The following is a 22,761-nucleotide window of genomic DNA, read 5'->3' on the forward strand; positions in this document are numbered from 1 at the left end:
CACTACAGAAGATATAGAGGCAGGAACAGCTGGTAGCCAGGCAGTTGCCACCCATTTGTGCCTCCTGAACCCGTCGATAGTGCCCCGGAACCAGCGATATGGTCTGCTGTTATAGCTTTCCAGCAGCCATCCTCTGCTCGCGATGACTGACACGGAGCGGAGGGGGTGAAAACGGCGACAGCTTTCATCTTGGCATCCGACTTTTCACGCAAGACAGCTGTAATGCAGGGAGGGCAACGTAACTGGCATTTGCCACTCGGTTTTTTGCGGCCTCCGCAATTGCCACGACCGTCTTTGAAACGGTACAAAAACTACGAAAAAGGTCTTTCCCGATTGCCAATCTTTCGGTGGCTAAATTTTGCTTCTCCAGCTTAAGTTTTTGGCGAAATCTGATATCACGAATTTCGGCTGTATCGATTTTACAATTTTTTACCAGTTCGCTATAACGAGGCTTCACTGTATGGTCAAGAGGGGCTCGCCGCTATGTGCCACTGCGGTCACTGTACTGCCCTGTACAGTGGGCTTTGAGGAGAGGGCTTTCGCATTTTCTTCTATGGCCTCTGCATGACATCCTAGTATTAATAACTGCCTAAAGGCTGGTTCACATGCAAGCGACTGGGCGAATCGAACGGCGCTCTGCAGTGAAAAATTTCCAACTAGTTGGAACCTCGTCGCTCAGGCCACTAGAGCCGCCACAACAACTTAAAACATATTTTCATGCCGCCACAGCAGGAATCGCTAGCGTTTTCACTTGCATGTGAAACAGGCTTAAGAGAACATAAACTATCATTGTGGAATGGAACTGGTTCCCATTTGCTGCATCAAGAAGGATTGCGGTAAAGAAGAAAGAAAAAAAATGCGCAGCAAGGCTCACAGAAAGTAGTAACTTGTGCAAGACATGACAGCTTGTGAACTAGTACAAGCCTATCATATCAGAAAAAGTGGGAGTGCGTGTGATAGCACTATAGCACTGCATCGTTGACTTTACATAAAAATGAAAGTCCTTCCTAGACCTTATTAGGAATTGTTGATTTGCATATATGCCTTCCCTTGCATATCGCGTTCTTCTCGTGCATGTCCATGTCCTAGCTATATATTCATGTCTACTATATAAGAACAGTTTCAAGTAGCACATGTCCCGTCATTTTTTCTCATCTACATGCAGTCTTTTCTTTGTGCTTTGTCTTGTGCTACTCTGTTGCGGTGTTACAAGCATGCATTTCTGCAAGGCAAAATCCACAGCTTTTACTTGCCCCTCTTTCAATTCTTCCACTGGGTTACAATGCAGAATTTGCCAGCATATATCAATAGATCTTCAGTTTTCCGAGCAAACTTACTTAACAATTACAATAATGTTTTTGAGCATCTGAACGCTCACAATTCCAGTATGTGACAAAGAGAAAAAAAGATGTTGCAAAGCCAGGGTGCACAAATGGGGTGAATGGCAAAGAGAGAAATGACATGGCACCACTAAAGTGGACACAGCAACCACGGTCTAAGCAGAGCAACCTGTACAATCTCCCCATGCATGCAGCCTCTGAGTGGACCACAAGACAGCTGGCAGGCTTCGGGGAGTGCTGCATCATTGTTTTCATTTTGTTGTTTCCGTAGCTCTGTGCTCTAGTCCCTTCTGTTTGTGGCTGCCCAACTTAAACTTTTTGTCTGTACCACCATGTTACAAGGAGCCCAAAAAACTTTACTGAGTGGTGTGCAAGAAGGAACTATGCATGCCTTTGAACACTCACCACTTGTTCTAGCTGCTGATCGGGATTCCAACAATTCCTCACGAACATCATGAATAGCCTTGGTCTGACGTTTCAGGAGAATCTCCTTAGCTTTCTCATCTGGTACAGGCTTCAGAGTCAGCTGCTCGTGGCTGAGTGCCTTTTCTGGGCTGTTATGTGGCTACAGTATTCAGAAACAAGTGCTCAGTTAGAGAACTTCTATGTTTAGCAGGTCATTCAACTGTTGCAGTAATATTTGAACAAAAAAACATGCACTTGCCTGTGTGTCCGCATCAATCAAGCGTTTGAGAAAATCCACTTTACTAGCATATTGCACCAGTGTGTCCTTGCTAGGCTGGCTGCAAAATATGCCCCCTTAACATTGGATTTAGAAAAAAAACAAGTAAGGAAATAGGGGTACTTACCATGTGTTTATGTTCCTCAAATCCAGCAACATATCTTCAAGGCACTGAACATACTGAAAATCAAGGGGGAAGTTTTCAAGCACAATGTAAAGCAGTGTAGTTTCTCAAAAATTAACACCAGCGAAAAAGAAAAACAGACCACTGGAATATAAGAAAGCAAAGTTGGCTGGACAACAGTTAACGTGCACTTATACAGCCAATGCAATATGGGCTTTTTTGCCTCGGTGCTGTTGCAGTCTTCATTTCAAACGGCACTCCTTTTCCACTACTCCGTTTTCTAGAATCTTCAATATGGGGGCATTCGCCCGGGCTCATGGTAGAGCGCTTAAAACATGACGCCTGCCTATGCATCAAAAGGTCATTGGTGAAGTAGCGTGGAATTTTGAAATCGAAAAGAATTTTGTTGTCGTGTCAACTTTCCTTTTTTATTTCGCTTGTGGCAAATTTCATGTTACCATGATCAGTTACGCCGAGCGTTGTCAAGACCCATCGTTTTTTGCGTTTATTTCGAAGGCACTTCTTTGCAGCTGCGTGCCAATTTCGCCACTTTTCAACCTTAGTGTGGCAGCTATCTAAAACAAACTTATTACGAGACAACCAACGTGCTCTTGGTCACCAGTTGCGCGAGTTTTTAAGCGCACAAAGCATTGCCGAGTTCCGTAAGACCTTGCGGTTTTCTACCGTTTCCAGACATCCGGGGAAAGAAACGGCGTCTTGCAGGAGTTGACAATGACAGCTGAAATGCCTAAAAAAAATCATCGGCACGTTGCTTAAAATATTGATTGATTTTGAACACACCTCTCTAATCAGTGCGTATGATGTCTCCCTGAACTCCTGCCCAACTCTTTCCAAGGTGCCTAATTTTTCAGTCATCGGCATTGCTAAACAGGCAAGCCAAAAATATCAGCTTGTAAATGTGGGTCATTTAACAGCAGTGTTTTGCAAAACATCGCTATATGTTACGCACAATCTGTGGAAACAGATCCGGGAGCTAAACCACTTCATTCACTGGCACGAAGCTAACTGTTGCTTCAAACAACCCAACCTTGACGAACTAGTGCCTCCGTCTATTCCGCACGGTAGCTTAGCTTTGTACCTTCTTAAATCGCCAGTTGGCCGGGTTTCGGTCATCAGCGAGAGCTTCGCATCGCTCCAAAAGCCTGCAAAAGTTGATCTCCAGACGTGACACAGGCGCCATGCTGGAAGCCGACGACGTGACATGACGTTAGTTATCATCATCGTCTCAGCTTGGAAGCGTAAGAAGTCGTCAGAAGTCGTTGTGAAGTTTAGTTTCGTTATTGAAAAGCACCATCGCACCGGTCTTCTGTAGTCAAATTATTTTTTTGGGAGAGGTGTATCGTGTGGCCCATGTAAATGCTAAAAACAGTATGAACGTTAGCAATAATCTTCAGTGCTTCAGGCGCCCGGTTGAGCCGGAGTATTCGGGTTCGAACCCGGATGCGGCGGCCGCGTTTCGATGGAGAAGTAATGCAAAGGCGCCCGTGTGCTGTGCGATGTCAGTGCACGTTAACGATTCCCCAGGTGGTCGAAGTTATTCCGGAGCTCTCCACTACGGGACCCTTTCTTCTTTCACTCCCACTTTTCGCCTTCCCCTACGGCGCGGTTAGGGTGTCCACCGAGCGACCGGGAAGTGAGAGAATTAATGCTCCATTTCTTCACCTCAAAAACCAATTTTCCGTGTGCTATGCAATGTCGCGCAGATATTTGGCGGAGGCACGGCGGTAGAGTGAAGGCAGGCTGCGCAGTGGCGATCCGCGGCACCAGAGTAGTGCCATCGTTTGTTCGCCGATGACGTCATCGGTAATATATGCGTCGCTTGCCAGAGTAGCGCACGCTGTGAACGCGCTCATCAGCGGCGGAATGCTGCGCGCGCTGCCCAAGTCGAAACCCAGAGCTGCCTTCAATCGGCACTGCGCGTACAAACTGTCCAAGAACGTTGTCGTGTACCGCGTGCGGTCGCCTACGGTGCGAGTACCACAGCAACTGCGCTCAAAAATCTCATTACGAGACGCGTAATGGTCGGGTAATTTTTTCTAATTTATGTTTTGTGCATTTGTTTCAAGATAATTTTTGTGTGTCCCACCTCTCACATAAAATAAACACATGACAGAAGTCTACAGTATAATAAATACAAATTATGCATGTTGTTCAAATGAAGAGGAAAACAGCTCAATAAGATAGTGCACTAGATGTGACACACTCTCGCTCAAATTAATGGCATGCAGTGTTCGCTACAAATTATAAACAAGGTAGTTCCATCAGGTTTAAAGGAGCACTAAAAATATTTCATAAACTGCATTCTGAAAATGAAGTTATCAGCATCAGCATTTTATGTGCTCTTAGATGCACTTTTTATGTATTTATTTTATTTCAAAATACTGCAGGCAGCACCTCTGCCCAAGCAGGGGAGGTTACGGGAGAAGCGTCCTTGCAGAGCGCTCAAATGAAGCAATATCAGCAAATTCAACAACAGATAATGACAGTTCCATTGCTCAATGATATTTGGAGAAAAAAAAATTTTTGAAAGAGTTTGGCCCTTGCAAGAAACGGGTGTACGGTTCTGGAATGGCTAAGGCGTGATGATCTTTTCGGTGGGGGAGGTAAACATTTATCTCTTGAGAAACATATTTCCTGATGGTAGATCAAATACAGGAATTTTAGTTTTGCTACAGCTTGTTATGCTTGAAGTGGCTCCAGCCCAAGCTGCGTCAACATGTTAGATACTGATGACATTGGCCTGTAGTCTGACAGGATAAACCTGGCTGCAAGTCACTGGATCCGCTCCAGCACGGCAGTATCTTTTGCATAACACGGCTCCCACACGATTGCTGCATACTCGAGGACCGGGCAAACCAAGGTGCGATAAGCCTCATGCCTAATGATGGATGGGGCATGTTTTAGTTTTCTGCACAGGAAACATAACTTACTGTAAGCTTTCCTGCATACGTTCTGGATATGCACTTGCCAATTAATCCTGCTTGTAATCGTCTAGCCCAAATGTTTAACTGCGGTTGTTCTATTCATAACATGACCATTGATAAAATAAGTGAAATTAAGCGGATTCTTTTTTGTTGCAATTGACATAGAAACAGTTTTAGTAAAATTAATTTGCATTCCTTTACACTCGCATCAACCCCCGAGCTTAGAAGGAATTTCACTGAGCAATAATTGGGAAGATACAGCATTAATAACAGAATAAATAGCACAGCCATCACCAAACAATTTCACATTTATACAATCATCCACATTTTTCACAATATCATTACCATAGATCATAAACAGTAATGGGCCCAGCACGGAACCTTGAGCTACCCTCGAAAAGACTAATTTGTTTGATTTGAGTCCTTCAATTTCAACAAACTGTAAGCGGCTTGCAAAAAATGTCGAGTAAAGTTGCTTCCATTTCCTGTTCTCTCATTGTGCTGACGATGTGATATGGTACGTCGGTGCAGAAAGCCTGATAGCCAAGTTCCGAGAGGTTCTACCACAAGAGACACCGTTCAGTCTAGCCGTATTGGCTTGGATAACAGCATAGAGCACTGGTTAATAGGCACACACTCGAAAATGAAAAAAAAAGCATGATTCATTATTGTGTACTGCGGCTTACACAAACACCATTGGTGTTGTAAGGAATGAGAGTTCTGAAGTATGGCCGGACAGTCCAAAAGTGTCTTATATAGTGTCTTACCTGCAAGCCTTCAGCTTTAGCGCAATGCTTGACTCAGGCACTCACAACACAAGGGCTTTTTTTAGCTCCAGATGACAAAATATTTGTAACCACCAAGAGGCAGCACATGCACTGCCTCAAATATGTGCCCGCCAGATCTTTTATAGTCATTTAATTTAGTTGTGCACACCAGGATAACTGGTGTCAAGTAACAAAAACAGCAACACTGAACAATGTACATGTATTTACAGCTTAAAATTTGCAGCAATAGTGCCGTTTTTCTTTCTTGTCTTTTTCTTTGCTGGTGCAACTGCTGCAGAAGTGACTTGATCTTGGAGCCGTTCGAAGAATTTCTTGGATGACGAAAGGCTCTTCTCGGCCCACTTGTCGCCCTTGCTCTGAAAATTAAGTCACAATCAGAAAACGACAGCGTCACCATGGAGTTTGAAATGCATAAAAAAAGGTGATGTAAGTGTCAGATCATAAGACGCAATGTTATGTTACAGACATGGTGCACCTGTCATCCTGTTGTGTAAAACTTAAATGAGGTCATGAACTGTACTATACTAGTAGTCAGCAACCTATTCTTTTAGGTTTTGCTCTACACATGTTCATAGATGAATGAGAGTTTTTAATAATTTATGCTAATGCAATTTCGATTTTTTGTGCATAACAAGCTGGAAAATCAACTATTCTACAACTCTCTAAGGAAGAAGCAAAGTAGGCAGCAATACAGAGGGTAACTACAATGCTATTTCTTTTTTCACAAAGACTTTCGTATCTTTAAAAGCCTTGCGAAGCCCTGCAGCAGTGATCATGCAATTTTGTGCTTCCATTATAAGTATGTAAAATTAGCCTCCAGTTGATCAAAAAGCTTATGAAGTGCATCAAGTCCACTGCATCAAACTTGCTTATCAGAGTGGATAGCATGAACTGCTAATGCATTTGGCATTTAAACTCAGGTAAATTTCTTTTCTGGAAGCGTCTAAAACTATGACAACTGACCTACAATTGTTCTCAAAGGGAACAATAGTCACTGCCGTAGTCAGTGCCGCAGGCAGTGAGTGAACGCAACCTGGCGAACCAACTCCCGTCCCAAATCTTGATACCAGCCATTAGTACAAGGTTACTAGTACTAAGTTCTCTGTCATGCCTTCATCATTACAGTGAAGACTCAATTTAAGTAAGGATACATGTGGTCTGCCGCCTGAAATATGCCCATTCTCTCGTAATTTTTTCCTGTCCCCCTAATAGAATAGCTTTTTAAGATTTTTATGTGACTATTAACTTTAAGGGGACATTTGTGGCCCACACATACTGGAATAAATGTGCTACATTTCATGCAAGCAGCAAACACTTGAAATTCCTTGGCAATACAAATTTGGTAATGTTGATAGCTTCAACAGTACCCTCCTTTTTGGGTTACCAACAAAAAAAAAAAAGAAAAAAGAAAGCGGAGACAACTCAAGCATGTCCAAAGATCAGTTTTAAGCAGTCATACCTTGGCGGCTTTCTTGCCTTTAGCCGACTTTGCACCCTGGGCAGGCTTGGCAAGCTCTGTGTTGGTGGCCCTGATCACTTTCCTTTTGTCCTCTGTGAGCTGATTAGATTTGGCAGCCGTCCTGGCTGCTCGGCGCTTCTGGAATGCCTTTTTGAGTCTCCGTTCACGCAGCTTCTGAGTATGGGACCTCTCCCCCTTGGCCACCAGCTCTCCCTTTGGCTTGGCCTGAAACCATTTTTTCCCCCTTTTTCATATAAAGCAATACAGAGAAGTACTGCGCAATCTAAACAGTAATATAACTGGAAGAAATACTAAATTAGAATAGATATGAACACAACACAGATGAAATAAATGTGTCAACGGAGCAGTAAAGCTCCAAACTGCAAGCTTCAACTCTCAGAAAATTTGTTTATCCCGCATTCATAACACTGATCTGGGGGTGAACACTTTCACCAAGTTCCTCACCTTGACCTCCTGAGGTGCCAGAAGTGAAGCATCGCTCACGCCCACTGGTGTCACCTCTTCAACATTCAGTGAGGGGAGGTTGCTCACCACCTTCATCTCGGCTGAGACCTATGCAAGAGGAGTGCAAAGAGAAAACACAACTTAACATCATAAATATGTGTAGACAAAACTATTTCCGAAAAATGTGCAGCAAATTGTACAAGATGAAAAGAACGAACAGTGCTTTCCATTCTAAAAGGCACTACACCACACAGACATTATCAAGGCAGAAAAAGCAGCAATGAAAGATCAGTTGAAGCTTACAGGCTTTGGCATCATGTGGAAGTTGGACAAAGCATCCAGTTTGGTGAACAAGTCACACATGGCTGTGCGAATCTCGGTATGGGCGGGGTTCTCCTTAGGAGGTTCGTCTTCATCAGCAGCCTTCTGTTTGTCAAGAAACTGTTGCTCGTACACCTACAAGGAAGCATTGGGGAATCAGTGTATGGTGGTTATACAGCTCACAGCAATAACAGCTCATTAGCAAAATCTGTAAGATGAGAGGTACTTCCTTCAGCTGATGCAATGTTTCCTTAATAAAGACAACAGGTGTATCTAACTCATTGCAGCTGTGTTTTTACGACGTCATACTCTGCAACACCAGCAAAGTGGATTTACATGCCCAGGTGGCATTCATGCACCACAGTCGCATTCGCACAACATGATGTGGGTGGGGCAAAGCAGCATTTCAAAGCTTCCGCATTCTTCTTTTTGCATTCCGAAAGTTCCTGACTGAGAGAAGCTTTTCAGGCAGTACTAAGACGTTCGGTCAGAAAATGACCAAAACTTCGGTGGATCATGGGGCAGACATGTTTCCGCCGTTGCGCTGGTGAACGACATAAGGAAGTCAAATGTGACTACAAGGTGTGTGTAACCTATATATGTGGCGCGTCGCCGGCCTTTTTAACGTGAGAGCATTAAGAAGGTTGTGAGGTGGAAAAGCAGTCGTCGCCAACACCACAGTCTAAGGCTGCCCGGCTGCCGTGGTTCCATCGCATCGCTGTTAGTGCTGACCTTGAGCAGCTGCTCATCGTTGCTCCATCAACGCATGGAACTGGCACCCTCCCCACTTCCTGCGCGCGGCTGCTGATGGCGGCTGCTGCCAGGTGACGGCCCGATAACGCTATCGCACTCTGCTCTTAAAGGCGAAGCTTAAGAGTCTTCCAAGTTTTCTTCCTTTTTTTCTTTTAAAATGCATCTCACTGTTCCAGTGCAGATGTGCGTTCTCACTACAAAATGACGGAATGGCGAAAAACCGTCACTCCTGAGCAGTTTTCTACTTTAAAGCTGATGACCACTGCCTACTTTTTCATCAATTAAACTTACTTCGGTGCAAAAACAGTGCAGAAATTGTTTTTGTAGCTATTCCACTTTTCGACCTTCCGATGATTCGGACCTTTTTTTTCATCCACTTAGGTTTTTACTTTATTGCAAAACCAGCACATTATTCATAACTTTTTTCGACTATACTTGAGTAAACGAAATTATCACTGCCTTTCACCCATATTTTATGTTGTGCTAAAGCATTTAGCTACATTTGCATAGAGAAATAGATCCAAAATAGTATTTGTGTACATAGATATCGATAAAGCAAATTGCATTCACTCTTGGGTCATGTTAAAGTGAACTTCTGATAATATCAACTTACTGATATTTCAAACAAAAACCTCTGGTCCCTTGAACTTTGAATTAATGAGAGCTTACTGTACTTTGTCATGCACAAGACTGCATTCACATGCGTATTCTGTATGCCCTCTTGGCACCCCCTCTGTTCACGTATAGTTCGAGACCATTTTCCTCCTTCCCGCAAAAATGGTTTACAGTAAGCTTGCATGTAGTAAAAAAAACGGCCATGGTAAAGTAAACCTGTGGTCTCATTTTGCCTTCCACAGACAACTAGATTTTTTTTCGTTTATAGTAAAGATATCTTTAAAGGGTCAGTCTACTGAATTTTATAGGCCATATTTTCTTTGCGGCAACCGATAGCTCTTTACTCAAATTACCGTTTAGCCAGGTGTGGTGCCAAGAAGTGCGGTAGAACATTTTAAAATAGAATTTACTGATGTGGGAACACATCTGTATGAGATGGTAGTCTCATCTGGCAACCATCTAGATTTCCGCCGCGCGGCAACAAACATGGCGGGGCCCGTCGAAGCTGGACCTCTCGCTTGGGACTGAATTCTCGTTGTTGCTGCCTTTTTCAGTGCGTTCACTGGCCATAAATGGGGCGCCGGTCTTTCGCTTCATCTCATCTGGCCTATAACAAAACGTATAAGTGATAAATTTGCTTTATTTTAATAATTAGAGTGATGATTCTGCCGCTTCTAGGCTTAAGTGGAGAGTCGGTTTGTTTACAGCAATGGTTCCCGCCCTGACAACCAGATGGCGCCACTATAGGCTGAGTTTATTTTTGCGTCTCTGCTAGCATACGCTGAACTAAATATGGGAATGTGCCAGCGTTTAGCGTACGTATAACTATAAATATATGATTTACAGAAAAAGCGAGCGGTACGCCTTCTACAGTTTACTAGAACAAAACGTATGTTTCTGTGATATTGGGGCATACTAACGGTACGTAGTATATTCACTTATGCTTCTACAAAAAAAGACTACCACCTGCTTGAACAAAATGAAAGTTTGGGGTCACCACCATGCATTTTTACGTGACTTTTAGCGCCGAAATAAAATAGAAATTCCTGCCTAAACCGGGAGCAGTTACCTCTTTATTGATGTTATAGGGTGCCAACTACCAGAATATGCATTATTTATACACTCATCTCGGTGAGTAGACTGACCCTTTAATAAAGAAACGGTTATAGTAAAGAGCGTTTGGCCATGGCGATGTACTTTACGTGGAACGATGACATCGTGGCATGCATGCAGTCACCGAGCATTTCAGAGCAAAAACGCATCATCATTGCGTGACCAGCAATCTGAGGCGAATGGATATCACAAAAGATAAAAGAGTGCCCCTTAAGATGGCTCAACCACTAGACTTGTGAGCTGCGAGGAGAAGCCAACTTTTCGAAAGCTTAGGGCCGTGAAGCAAACCACGCGACACGGCACGAGCGTCCGGGTGGGATACCGTGATACCATAAAAATATGATAACTGAAAATAATTACCACATAATATGATGACAAGATTAGGATGGAAGGTATTTCTATGTTTCTTTTCTAAACCAACACTACGTGTTTCGTAAGTAGCCAAATTACCAGACAGCATCCTGACAGCTATGTCATCACCAACAACTGACACAGTAAAGACATTGACGCAGTAAAGATTTTTCAGGTCCAAGTTACTCTGCTATAGAGGAGTTGTACCTGGGCCAGGCTGAGCTTGCTTTTCTCCTGGTCAAGCGTAACTCGCCGGCGTAACTCAAAAGGTTCCTCTGCTTGCCTCGTCTTTCGTTCCACGTCATCCCAAGCTTTGTCTCGTATCCTCTGGAGTATCACGTCTTCCAAGCACTTTGTCGTCTCGTCAGTGATGGCAGTGGCTGCAATATAGCCAGCAATTCATGTCAGTCAGGTGCCCACGAACAGCACAACGGTCACACTGGAACTCAGCAAAGAAAGCACAAACCCGTGTTTCTTGATCTACCTAAAGAACTGACAGCTGATGACAGCACCAGGGGCAAGGGGAGGCAAACGCCATACCAAAAATTTTCTGGGCATTTCCTTCGGTCCCTGACGAAGAGTTGATGCTATCACAAGTACTTTAAGCAGTTTAGTCCACGCAATAAATTCTGGTTAGAGAGCAAATAGATGAAGGTTTTGATGCAACACTTCATTTTGTTTGTTTCATTATTCATTCTTTATGAGAGGCAATGCCACAGAAGCATCCTGCTGACCAGAAATTTGATTGGTTGGTTTATGGGGTTTAACGTCCCAAAGCGACTAAGGCTATGAGAGACGCTGTAGTGGAGGGCTGCGGAAATTTCGACCACCTGGGGTTCTTTAACGTGCACTGACATCACACAGTACACGGGCCTCTAGAATTTCTCCTCCAAAGAAATTCAACCGCCGCAGCCGGGATCGAACCCGCGTCTTTCGGGTCAGCTGCCGAGCACCATAACCACTGAGCCACCGCGGCGGCGACCAGAACTTTGACCTGCTCCCTCCCTACCCCTGCGCTCTTCTTCCATGCCATCCCTCCATGAATACACTTGTGCCATCCCAGCTGACAGCAACAGTTTGAGCAAGGACACAAACCTCTACACAAAGAGGTCAACAGTTCTTTGATAGTTTAATTAAAGCAAGCCCAATATGATAAGCAGGTCAGTGTACACTCACGCTGTCTCGTGGCGTGCTCAAAGTGAAAGTGTTCCTGCAAAAGGCTGTTCTCAGGCCTCTCCGTGGCTTCTACCTCTCCCTGCAACCTCCAGGGTCGGGGCTCCAGATTGCGTTCCTCAAGCTGCCTGATTTTCTTCTTTAGCTGCATGGCAAAAAAAAAAAAAAAAGGAGGCTGACTCGGTAACTGAATCATATGGGGGGAACAGCAAACAACACTCCTTCTATGGTTGTATGCAAACAAAAATAAAAAGATGCCAGACTGAAAAAGAAACTGAAACGCCACACTAGATAGAATTAGCTCAGTGTCACTGCATCGCATCCCCTGATGCAGAACACACAACAAATTTCGACAGCTGATCAAATACTGTGATCAGAACAAAAAAATAATTTTGTAAATGTCGCTTCAAAGAATGACATAACTGATCAAGAAAAAATAAAAACAAACACACGGTCCAAATATGGACCAGAAGGCAACTATTTTCAATTTTCAATTTCAATTTCAATTTATTTTCGAATTTCTTTTACAGGAAATACAAACACTTTTTGGACCCATAGCCAGCGGCTAGTTCGGGTCCAAGTACACGAAACACGTAAAAGCAAATTCAAAAACGGCGGACATATACAGAAAAGCGTAAGCGTTGTACAAGATTAAAAGCAAAGCAGTCTAAATAACACTGGTAGATAACATTCGGCGCGGCAAAAGAAAGAAAATAGCTTTGAAAACATGACATGCAAAAAGAACTTTCGGACATCAAGTGTTAGTAAAAACTATCGTGTTACATACAAAGTACATAATAACAGAAAACTGTGACGAAAAAAGAATTTCAGGTTAAATCAATTATTTCAATTAAGTGTTTTTTAAACATACCAGCAAAATTGTGTGAGTTTTTAAGAGAAATGGGTATCGCGTTCCAAATTTTTACCCCAGCAGACTCCACTAAACGCTCACCATATACATTGCGGATGGTAGGGAGGTTGAAATTGTCGAAAGAGAGGTTTCTAGTGGACCGAAGCGGGAGATGTAGTATTGATGCATGAAAAGGGTGGTTGTGTCTTACTATGTTGTGAATACATACAGAGATTTTTAATCGGTACAATGAATCAAATGGAAGGATCATTGACTTGCGGAATAACGGTTTGCTGTGCTCATAACGGTTGGACTTGTTTATTATTCTTAATGCACGTTTTTGAAGACGGATAATAGGATTTAAATACGTATGGTAAGTTCCACCCCATGCTTCGACACAGTATGATAGATGGCTTTCGATGAAGGCAAAATAAAGCATTCGTAATGTAGAGATGTCAAATAATTCCTTAACCTGATGAAGAGCATGACATCCAGATGCCAACTTCCCGCAGACTGCCTCAATTTGGTGTTGCCAGTGTAAGTGGCTGTCAAATGTGACACCAAGATATTTAAATGAAAATGTGTGTTCTATTAGTGCATTATTTACAAGGATTCTGACATCAGTTGGGGCGATTAGTTTTCTTCTTGAATGGAATATCAGGTATTTAGTTTTTTTCGTGTTTATTGTCAGCTTGTTAGCTGAGAACCATTTTGCTATTTTATGGACTTCTTGATTCGCTTTTTCCTCTAGCTCTTTCATTGTATCTGCCGTTATAATTAAACATGTATCATCAGCATACATCAGAAGTTTTGAACAGCCGATAAATGAAGGTAAGTCATTAACGTATAAGGAAAACAATAATGGACCAAGTACGGATCCTTGCGGTACTCCAGTGTAAAGCTTGTGCGGTGAGGATGTAAAGGAATTCATTACCACAACTTGTTCACGGTCAGTGATATAACTAGTGAGTAGGTCGGAAATATTATGACGAAAGCCGTAGTGTTTTAGTTTTGTTATCAGTATAGAATGATCAACTGTGTCGAATGCCTTTTTTAAATCCAAAAATATTACTCCAACTAACATGCCATTGTGCAAAGCCGTGTTAATTTTCTGGGTAAGTGACAGAACTGCTGTGGAAGTTGAATGGTGTGACCTGAAACCATGTTGTTGTGTAGTGAGGATACCGTATTTATCTAAAAACTTGTTGAATCTGTTTGCAAGAATTTTTTCAAAGATGTTATTAATTGTGCTAAGAAGAGATATTGGCCTGTAGCAATTTGCGTCGTTCCGGTCACCGTCCTGCACACAATAAAGAAAGTAACACTTTATATCATGCAATAGTTTGTATGTGTGTAGAGATCTCACTTACAAATTCCTGGCTCTGCTCAAAAGATGACTTCTGGACAGCCTCTTTTGCTGTAGTGGTTTGCTGAACTTCTTTATCCGGCACCACCCTGCACAATTCCATACCAATCAGACTCCTACTTCAAGCTTACACTAACCAAACGAGTAGTAGGTGCAGGTGTACCGCATACATAATACTAGATGAACTGAAAAGCTACACAGTAGGACGTCTTCAAAGCACATCACTGTCCACACAAAAGCACGGGTTGCTAACAGACTATTCACTACAGAAAGAAGAGCTATTCTTTTCAAGCTGGACTTTGGGGGATATTGCATTCCTTATATGGTAGCAGTAGCAGTAGTAGTAGCAGTTTGGGGTGTTAGTAGTGTGGCAGCAACCCAGGCCATAATGCACCGAACAAAAGGCGATATAGGTTAGTTGCAGTAATTAACAGGAGTGTAAAACACATTGGTTAAGGGACGGTCCATACTGTTAAAAAGCCATGCGTTAGAAGCATGAGTCCAATTCTTAGCCTAGCAAGGCACTGCTTCATAGAAACGGTCTCAGTGTTTTACAGTTCTTCCATTGCTTCAATACTAGTTGTATAATGTACAGTTTGTTATTTTCTTTAGCATCCCAATCCTCACATGAATGTCAGCAACTATTTGTGTCTTCATGCCTTTGCTTCCTTCAATATTTTGATATACTGCCATGTCAAGGGTTTGCAGAGCCCTGGTATAAGCTGTAATAGCAATAATGTCTGTTCTGCATTGCAGTGCGAGACCATTTCACTCAGACAAACCAGTAACTGCAACAATAATATCAAAAACGAAGCAGAGTGCACCGGCCAGTATATATGTCCTTTTAGAATTTCAACCACACTGCTTTACTGGACAAGGCCCTGGGTTCGATACCAGCAGCAGTAGCAGAAGCAGCAGCCGTATTTCAATGCAGGCAAAATGCAAAAAAAAAGAAGATGAGCCATGCACATTAGTGCATGCTGAAGAATCCCATATAGTCTAAATTAATCCAAAGCCCTCCACTACAGCGTCCCTCATAGCCCACGTGTCGCTTTGAGACATTAAACCCCACATTTTAAAATTTACGCGTCACTGGACAGCATGTGCCATGTAACACAGAACTTTCCATAAATTAGAACTGAAACATGAAATGTTCAATAAGTACTGCCTCTAAGGTTGAGACTTCTTTATTAAAAGATGAATTAAAATTTGTTACCTCGACGTGAAAGTTTGCCGTGTCCCCTTTCACAGCAGCACATTTCTTTTCAATATACAGTTCTTACCAGCGACAATAAACTTCTGCTATTGGTGCACTCCTTTCTGCAAGCCATTCCGGAAGAAAGAGGGACAACAACAATAACCCACCCCACCCTACAACCAGGACTTTACACCATCAGACTTTTAGTTGCTTCCCAAGATGGAGGAACATTTGCAAATACTTGTTTTGCATCAGATAAAGAGGTCACCAGTGCGATGCACCAGCAGTATCATCAGTAACCAACCAAATTCCTTAGTATGATAAGCAGAAACTAGTGTTCCAGTGATAGAAGGGCACTGCCACTGTTGGATGCTACCTTCAAAAGTGATCAACTTTTGGTTGCGCATTCCTAACTTTCATTTGAGTGTGACATCTTTCAATTCCATCACTTTGTATAAAAGGCTTCTGCCCTGGAGGAAAAACATACTGGGCACCCCTCACAAAATTACACAAATGAAAATTAAATTCGCCTTCTTTAAGGCACTTACCTGAATGCATAGTAACACTACTAATGATGCCCTGTGACGCAAATCAAGCATGCGTTCTTTATTCTTTACAGAAATAGCACAGGACATGGTGATGCCTTAACACCCACAAAGGTTGCTGAAATTGCAATATTTATTTTAATATGCTCCAGAAATGCTTATTTTGGGAAGCTGCTGTTGCGCCGATTTTCAGAAGTGGATATGAGGTGGCAACCATACTGGGCACTGCCTTTCTGATTGGTTGGGCATCTATTTTTGAAATAAATTCGTTTAGACTCAGGAAATGAATCCAAGATATGATGTCTCTGGGTGTTGTAAGCTTTTCACATGAGAAAAAGTGAAAATAATAAAGTTAATGTTAGGGCACATTTCATTTCGTTTCAAACTACTATGGAGGCGAGTGCTGCTGTTCGAACTGTCAGTACCAAAGAGGAAGCTAAAAAAAGCTGATCGAAACCATGGCCAGAAATGTGTAGGAAAAAGCAGAACAGGAAACGTGATGACAGGGAGTGGGAGAATGATAGTAGCTTTCTAATTCTATCGACACCAAAGGGATCACAAGGAGGCATCGGGGAGCTCCCTTCTATGATGATCACACCTGCCCTGTTGGCAATGGCTGGCAAGCTGCTACACGTGTGAGTCGGGGCTTCAACTGGTAGCACCCAGTCTCTACACTGGGCGAGTGAAATGGGACAAAATACTGATGACTGCGGTGAGTTGATACGCGTTCAAATGCTCTCTTTTGCGCTGTCCAATTCAACATGAAATGGGACAGTGAAATGCAATTTCATCTCATCTTTTATTGCGAAGCAATACTACTTTAGCTACCACCTCAGCCCGTTCCAGCGCGAGGCGGTGGTAGGCACCACTTGACCTTTGGCATGACGTCATAGCATCTGTGTAAAAACGGGGCCCCATCTCGCGCTGTCGCAGCGCGAGGCTGGTAGGCACCAACAGCGGCCTAACTCTCGCTCCTCTCACCAGGGGCGCCGTGCGCGGAGTGACGTCATACTATCTGTGTAAAAACGGGGCCCCATCTCGCGCCGTCGCAGCGAGAGGCTGGTAGGCACCAACGCCGGTTCACTCCTCTCGTCAAGCCTGTCAGATGCCACCTCAAGCAAGCAAGACACTTCGGCAGAATGCAAAGAGGAAGCATCAGCGAGCTACGGAGATGGCAGAAGAACAAGAAGAACGACTTTTCAAGCGGAGTGCTCAATATGCAGCCCGACGAAAACGGTCAGCATCTTCGGTAGAAACAACGTCAGAAGCAAGAGAACAAGTTACGAGTTTGGCCGACAGTGAGGAATGTGCATCTGTTTCCAGTACTACTAGTTCAGAACGCTGGAACGCAACCAAACGGCGGAACCTATCGTATTGCTTCGCAATTACCAGGCTTAACCAAGCTAAGCCACAGCCATTTTTTATTTTCAGTTTTACAGACCAACACCGTGTATATAAATATGATGGTTGCTTGTGGACACCGCAGCCAGCCAGGTGGGTGTTGTCTGTGCCATTCACTTTTGTCCGTTTATCAAGCCGTTCCAGAACGTTTCATGCAGAGCCTTCTTGGTTGTATAGTTTTAACATCTATATTAGTGACCAAATGTAGCACACAAGCCAGCCAAAGCCAAAGGACTCTACAAGAAGGCTGTACAATTCACAGAAATACTCAGCTGACTAGGAGCCTGTTGGGGTATGTCTAGCTTCACAACATACATTTATCGTCATGTTTTAAAAAGATAACTTCGAAATTATGTTGCACGCTTCGTCACACTATTCTTCAAAGCACTTGCCAAATGTTAACAAACGGCAACCTCCATGAATACATTGTAAAACAAGAAAATTTTTCGGAAAGTCTTGTTTACATATGGTTAAGTTGTGTTTTATGGCACTTATGGCACACAAGCACCCAAGGCTATCATGCCTGGAATGCATGAGAAATCTTTTAAACCAAAAATAAGTGCAACTGAGAAAAAAAAGGTCACAGTGCCCCTTTAAGCAATCATTTCTATTATTCAATGGAAGTATGCAAGACTCTGTGCTACTGGACAAAATGAACAGCAATATAGAGTCCACATATATAAACATTTGCTAAGGCAGATTTGCTTTGGGTGATGCTCCAAGCAGGATTAGAGGTTTCTGTTAACGTTACAAATATTACAAAGGCATAGCTTCTGTAGCAGTACAGACAGCCAATGGTCAGTCAGGGATAAATAAGTAGATCACCCCTGAATTCAGTGTGCATACAATGATTCAAAATCATGCTAAATGTATGCAGTGCATGCCATAACTACATGCAGTCATGTTTTAATTCATGAACTGGTGTGGTTCGAACTAATCTCACAAAGTAAAGAAAAATTACTTTTAGCACACAACATATTTTGCTTTTTTTGGGGGGTGCAAGCTTACTTGCATCCAACATTTTGTTTTCTGGCAGGAGTTAGTGGTGTGTGCAAACATATGCACATTACTTAATCCTTGCATGCAGAACAAAAATAATGCTGATCCTGCTCACCAAGCTGCAGCTTTGCTGCCTTTTTCAGCATTCTTGTTGTCAGGCAAGGACGCAGGAGGGTCGAAGAAGTCTGCATACGTAGCACTGCGCCCACCCTGTACACAAACAAAATGACAGTCACAATTACAGCACATTTTTTTGACAAGAAGTTTGTACCTTAAAGGTGCACTGAAGAGGATTCTGAACTTGTCTTTTTGCCGCGGGAACTCGATCTACCCGTTCCTAGCATTCTTAGAAACAGTGACTTATTGCCCTGTGTGGCCGATTTCCCCAATTAAATCGAATTAACGTCCGGCTCCCGCCTTTTTTTTTTTTAATTCTGCCTCGTAGGGTGGGCGGAGTCGACCAACGCGCGGAGCGCCTTTCACCCAGTCCCGTGGCGGCTTGCCGCTCTGCCATCGGCGGAGTAATACGTAGTAGTCCGTAGTAGCAAATAGTCCGCGCGTATTTTAATTTCTTCGGGCTTATTTTGCGGCTATATTATCTGCGAATGAAACTATTTATTCATGGAAACCTAAAAAACAAAATAAAGCGAAAGCAAAGCCTCCACGGGACTGGGTGAAAGGCGCTCCACGCGTTGGTCGACTCCGCCCACCGTACGAGGCAGAATTAAAAAAAAAAGGCGGGAGCCGGACGTTAATTCGATTTAATTGGGGAAATCGGCCACACAGGGCAATAAGTCACTGTTTCTAAGAATGCTAGGAACGGGTAGATCGAGTTCCCGCGGCAAAAAGACAAGTTCAGAATGCTCTTCAGTGCACCTTTAAGACTACCGTGCTGTGGCACAACAAAGTAATATGCATCGCATTTTTATAGATGTTCAATTTTCAGTTCTTTATTAAATTCTGAGGATTTTTTTTCAGTGTTATTTGAAAACATTTTTTTTTCCGGCAAATATTATTTTCTATAGATGAATTAATTATCAGTCATTTCAATTAAATATGTGCCGTTCCCTGTGGGGTCAAAAGGGATGTAGAATTTATATTGGTAACTTTTTTTAGCAAGAGCAGTTGATGTATCAGTAATTAACGCAAAAATGACCGTATTTAGTACTACCCTCACAGAAATAAATGCTATCGCCATAAGAAAAAGCACCAATACGAAAGTAATCAAGCCACGAGACAAAAATGCAAGAGTCAGTTTGTTTCTAAAAACTTGATTCTCATGTTCTGGTTATGCTGCGGCTTCAGCGAGAGAACCGTGCAGCATGTGGTCCATGTGCTGAGGGCAGTGATGGACTGCCACTGAAATGTTGAGGAAGCCAGACCGTAGCACTTTTTCATGCAGGCCTTGCATGGTTCTTCGTTGATGGTGGTCTGCTATGCTTACAAATGTTGCCAGTGCCCTTACATGCTAAGGAAAACCTTATTTGACCAAACAATGGCCTCAAGCGAGTGATGATAGTCAGTGGGTAGGCAGCGCTACTCTAGCACCGGGGCTCTACAGGAGGACAACACTTGGTGAGGAGGCGAGAGCTGTGGGCTGCACCAGCGTATCTGAAGTCACGGAGCAATCCCTCAATCTGCACGACAGCGGCATGTAATCCAATGAAACCATTGTCTTAGTGCACAATTCTCTCCTACACTTCCAGTTTCTGGAGACTGCAAGTAACTGCCATTGAGTAAGGCGGAAATTTGGGCGAGTTGGTAAGTATTCATGATTTTGTTCATAGTGCAACAAGAATGGGAAAGACGAAAGACGAAAAAGTGACACAAACGAGCGCTTGTTTATGTCACTTTTTTGTCTTTCGTCTTTCCCGTTCTTGTTGCGCTGTGAACAAAATCATGAATAACTGCCATTGAACAGCCAGCTGACGGTGATGTGCATGTCAAGGATACTGACCTTTTCAGATGAAAACGGAGTGTCAAAAAATCAATTTGGCATGTCTCTGACGTGTCCAACCTCCACATATTTTGTATCAGATCAAGATACACAGTTATGAACCAATGAGAAAAAACAGTAGTAACACCACAAGACTGCTCCCTAATTGCCACTTTGTGCTCTTTTGTTTTGTGTACCACTTGTGCCCATCAAGTATGAAGCCTATTTATACATGTGCTTCTTATACTGCTGTCAAGCATGCAAATTAAGTGCACTTATGGGGAGTGTGTTCTGGCACCTTGAGTGACGCTACGTGCTGCTAAACAGGAAACTAAGAGCCATTTGTAGTAACAAAAATGGCGACAGACAACGAGCGGGCTTTTTGAAAAAGTAGATGAGGTAGCAAGAATTTTTGAAAATTGATTGTTATTAAGATACTGCAAGCCAAGGCTGGCCGAGATGAGCTCCTAGCCTATTCAGAATTCTGGCAACAAACAGCAGCGTGCGGAGCAGCTCCATAGAATTGCTTTTTTTTTGCAGCGTTGTTTCGATTGTTGCTGTGACACTCCACTAACGCCGTTTGGCCCAGGCAGAGTACACTTACAGCAAGTGACACTCCTGATAAGCGCACTTGCACGCTTGGCAGGGGTATTAGCGTAAAAAGTGTTCACAGTAATAATTGATTCTATGACAAAGAGTAACATTAGGAAAATGTATTACCATTATACAGAATCCAGTAAAATGATCTTCAATTTTGAACAGAATTCTTTCGCTTACGCAGCCTAGCATAGACGGTCAGCGGGACGAATCAGTTTGCATACATGGTGGGTGAACTAAAAAATTGTTGACAAAAAACCACGCGACATGGCGCAGTGCTTGTCGTAACAACACACAGAAGCAGTTTACTCAACGACAGGGCAAAGTGCAGAACAGTAGGCTACTCACAACGTTTTTTGTTATCTTCGTCTTTAAGTACTGCAGCTCAATCACCTAGCCTTAGACGTCCTCATAAAATGATACCTGAAATCTGTCTACCTGTGAATGAGTAGGCTGGTCAAATCCTTAGGCTTCCTGTTGGGCTAGTTGTTAAAGCAAGACCGAAACATGGTTGTCCTGCTATTTTTACGGAAGCAACTTAGACAACACAGACATAATCCGCACCATGTCTATGTAGTCTTTGTATATGCTCTTCGTTGAAATAACAACGGAACCCCGTTTCAGACCTAAATACTAAGGCCCTGGATAGAAAGCATAGGAAAACTTGAGTTTTTGAAGCACTCGCCTTATCTTCCGGATCATCTTCATCCGAAGACAGCTCTCCGAAGTAGTCGATATCGTCCTCCTCTGAATCGCTTCCACGAGCCTCAGCCCTTTCCTCCTTGTCAACGAAAGCTTCCATGTCGGCGAGCCGGAAGAACCCGTCATCGACAACAGACGACGGTTTTGCGCTTTCGTTTTTACCAGGTGCATCGTCGCCACGCATGCTGTCGTCCACATCGTCAAAATCTATGCCACCTTCTTCAGAGGCCTCGTCCGACAAGTCCAAGTTTTCATGATCCGTACCCTCACCAGAAGCAGCGTCTGAAAGGTCAGATATCTCTTCTTCTCCAGGAACGTCCACTTTTGGCAATTTCTTGTTTTCCTCTTTCCCCAAGTCTATGCCGAAGCTAATGGTGGCCTTGGTTGCCACACGGGACACCGATGAAATGAGCTCCTTTACCAGGCGACTGTTTCGCAGCTCCAATTGCTGCCAGATCTGTTCGTCGTCGAAACTGTCCACAACCAACGTTGGAAGTTCTGTCTTCGACAACGCAGTAGTTTTCCCTTTCCATTTGTCCAGGGCATCATACAAGTCTTTCGTCAAGTTTTTCATTGTTTCTGCCACATTTGGCTGGACTCTATCACGCAAAGAGAAAACAAAATCAGCTTAAGTGCGGTAACATAAACAGCCCGACAAGTCAAGCATGTGACAACAGCCTTCCCACACTGTGTGGTCGGCTACACCAATTTATGTAGAACAAAATTACGTTCCAAAACTTACTCAAGAAATGTCTCTGGCTTCTTTGTGCATGATTCAAATTCCTCGATGCATTTGCCCACATGCGCCTGGTTAGAATCCAGATTGCGTGACCAAGAGCCCATGCCGTCTTCTTCTGTGGACGCCGCCATTTTGCCTTTTGGATTTGGATTTGGATATGTGGCTTTCCCTTTGTATCGGGTGGTCCTTACGGAGAAAACATCCGAAAGTGTCCTAGCCTATTTTGGAGTCTTCTTCGTCTTCATGGAGATTTCTCTCTACAATGTCAATTGACGTTTGGTTGTTTCCACCGCATTAGC

General features: G+C 43.3%; 2 protein-coding genes across 2 annotated transcripts in view; both read right to left on the bottom strand.

Moving 5' to 3' along the window:
* Window positions 1–3,382, bottom strand: part of Use1 (Vesicle transport protein Use1) — a 9,100-nt gene extending 5,718 nt beyond the window's left edge. Inside the window, exons 1-4 of the mRNA XM_089543984.1 lie at window positions 3,246–3,382; window positions 2,150–2,202; window positions 2,005–2,083; window positions 1,746–1,905 (exon numbers count right to left, since the gene is read on the bottom strand). Of these exons, the coding sequence (XP_089400110.1) occupies window positions 1,746–1,905; window positions 2,005–2,083; window positions 2,150–2,202; window positions 3,246–3,347 (394 nt within the window). The 5' untranslated portion in view covers window positions 3,348–3,382. The remainder of the gene's footprint in view (window positions 1–1,745; window positions 1,906–2,004; window positions 2,084–2,149; window positions 2,203–3,245) is intronic.
* A 1,999-nt stretch (window positions 3,383–5,381) lies between these two features.
* Window positions 5,382–22,618, bottom strand: LOC149341795 (U3 small nucleolar ribonucleoprotein MPP10). Its single transcript, XM_089543987.1, has 10 exons — window positions 22,466–22,618; window positions 21,707–22,322; window positions 18,604–18,698; window positions 14,350–14,434; window positions 12,133–12,274; window positions 11,164–11,336; window positions 8,107–8,259; window positions 7,804–7,911; window positions 7,339–7,563; window positions 5,382–6,235 (listed from the first exon to the last, which is right to left on the bottom strand). Exons 1-10 carry the CDS (start codon window positions 22,591–22,593, stop codon window positions 6,083–6,085), a joined length of 1,878 nt encoding a protein of 625 aa, XP_089400113.1. The 5' UTR covers window positions 22,594–22,618; the 3' UTR covers window positions 5,382–6,082.
* Window positions 22,619–22,761: the final 143 nt, after the last annotated feature.

Source organism: Amblyomma mixtum, chromosome 5 (genome assembly GCF_055824585.1).
Source record: "Amblyomma mixtum isolate Tamu chromosome 5, ASM5582458v1, whole genome shotgun sequence".
Lineage (NCBI taxonomy): Eukaryota > Metazoa > Arthropoda > Arachnida > Ixodida > Ixodidae > Amblyomma > Amblyomma mixtum.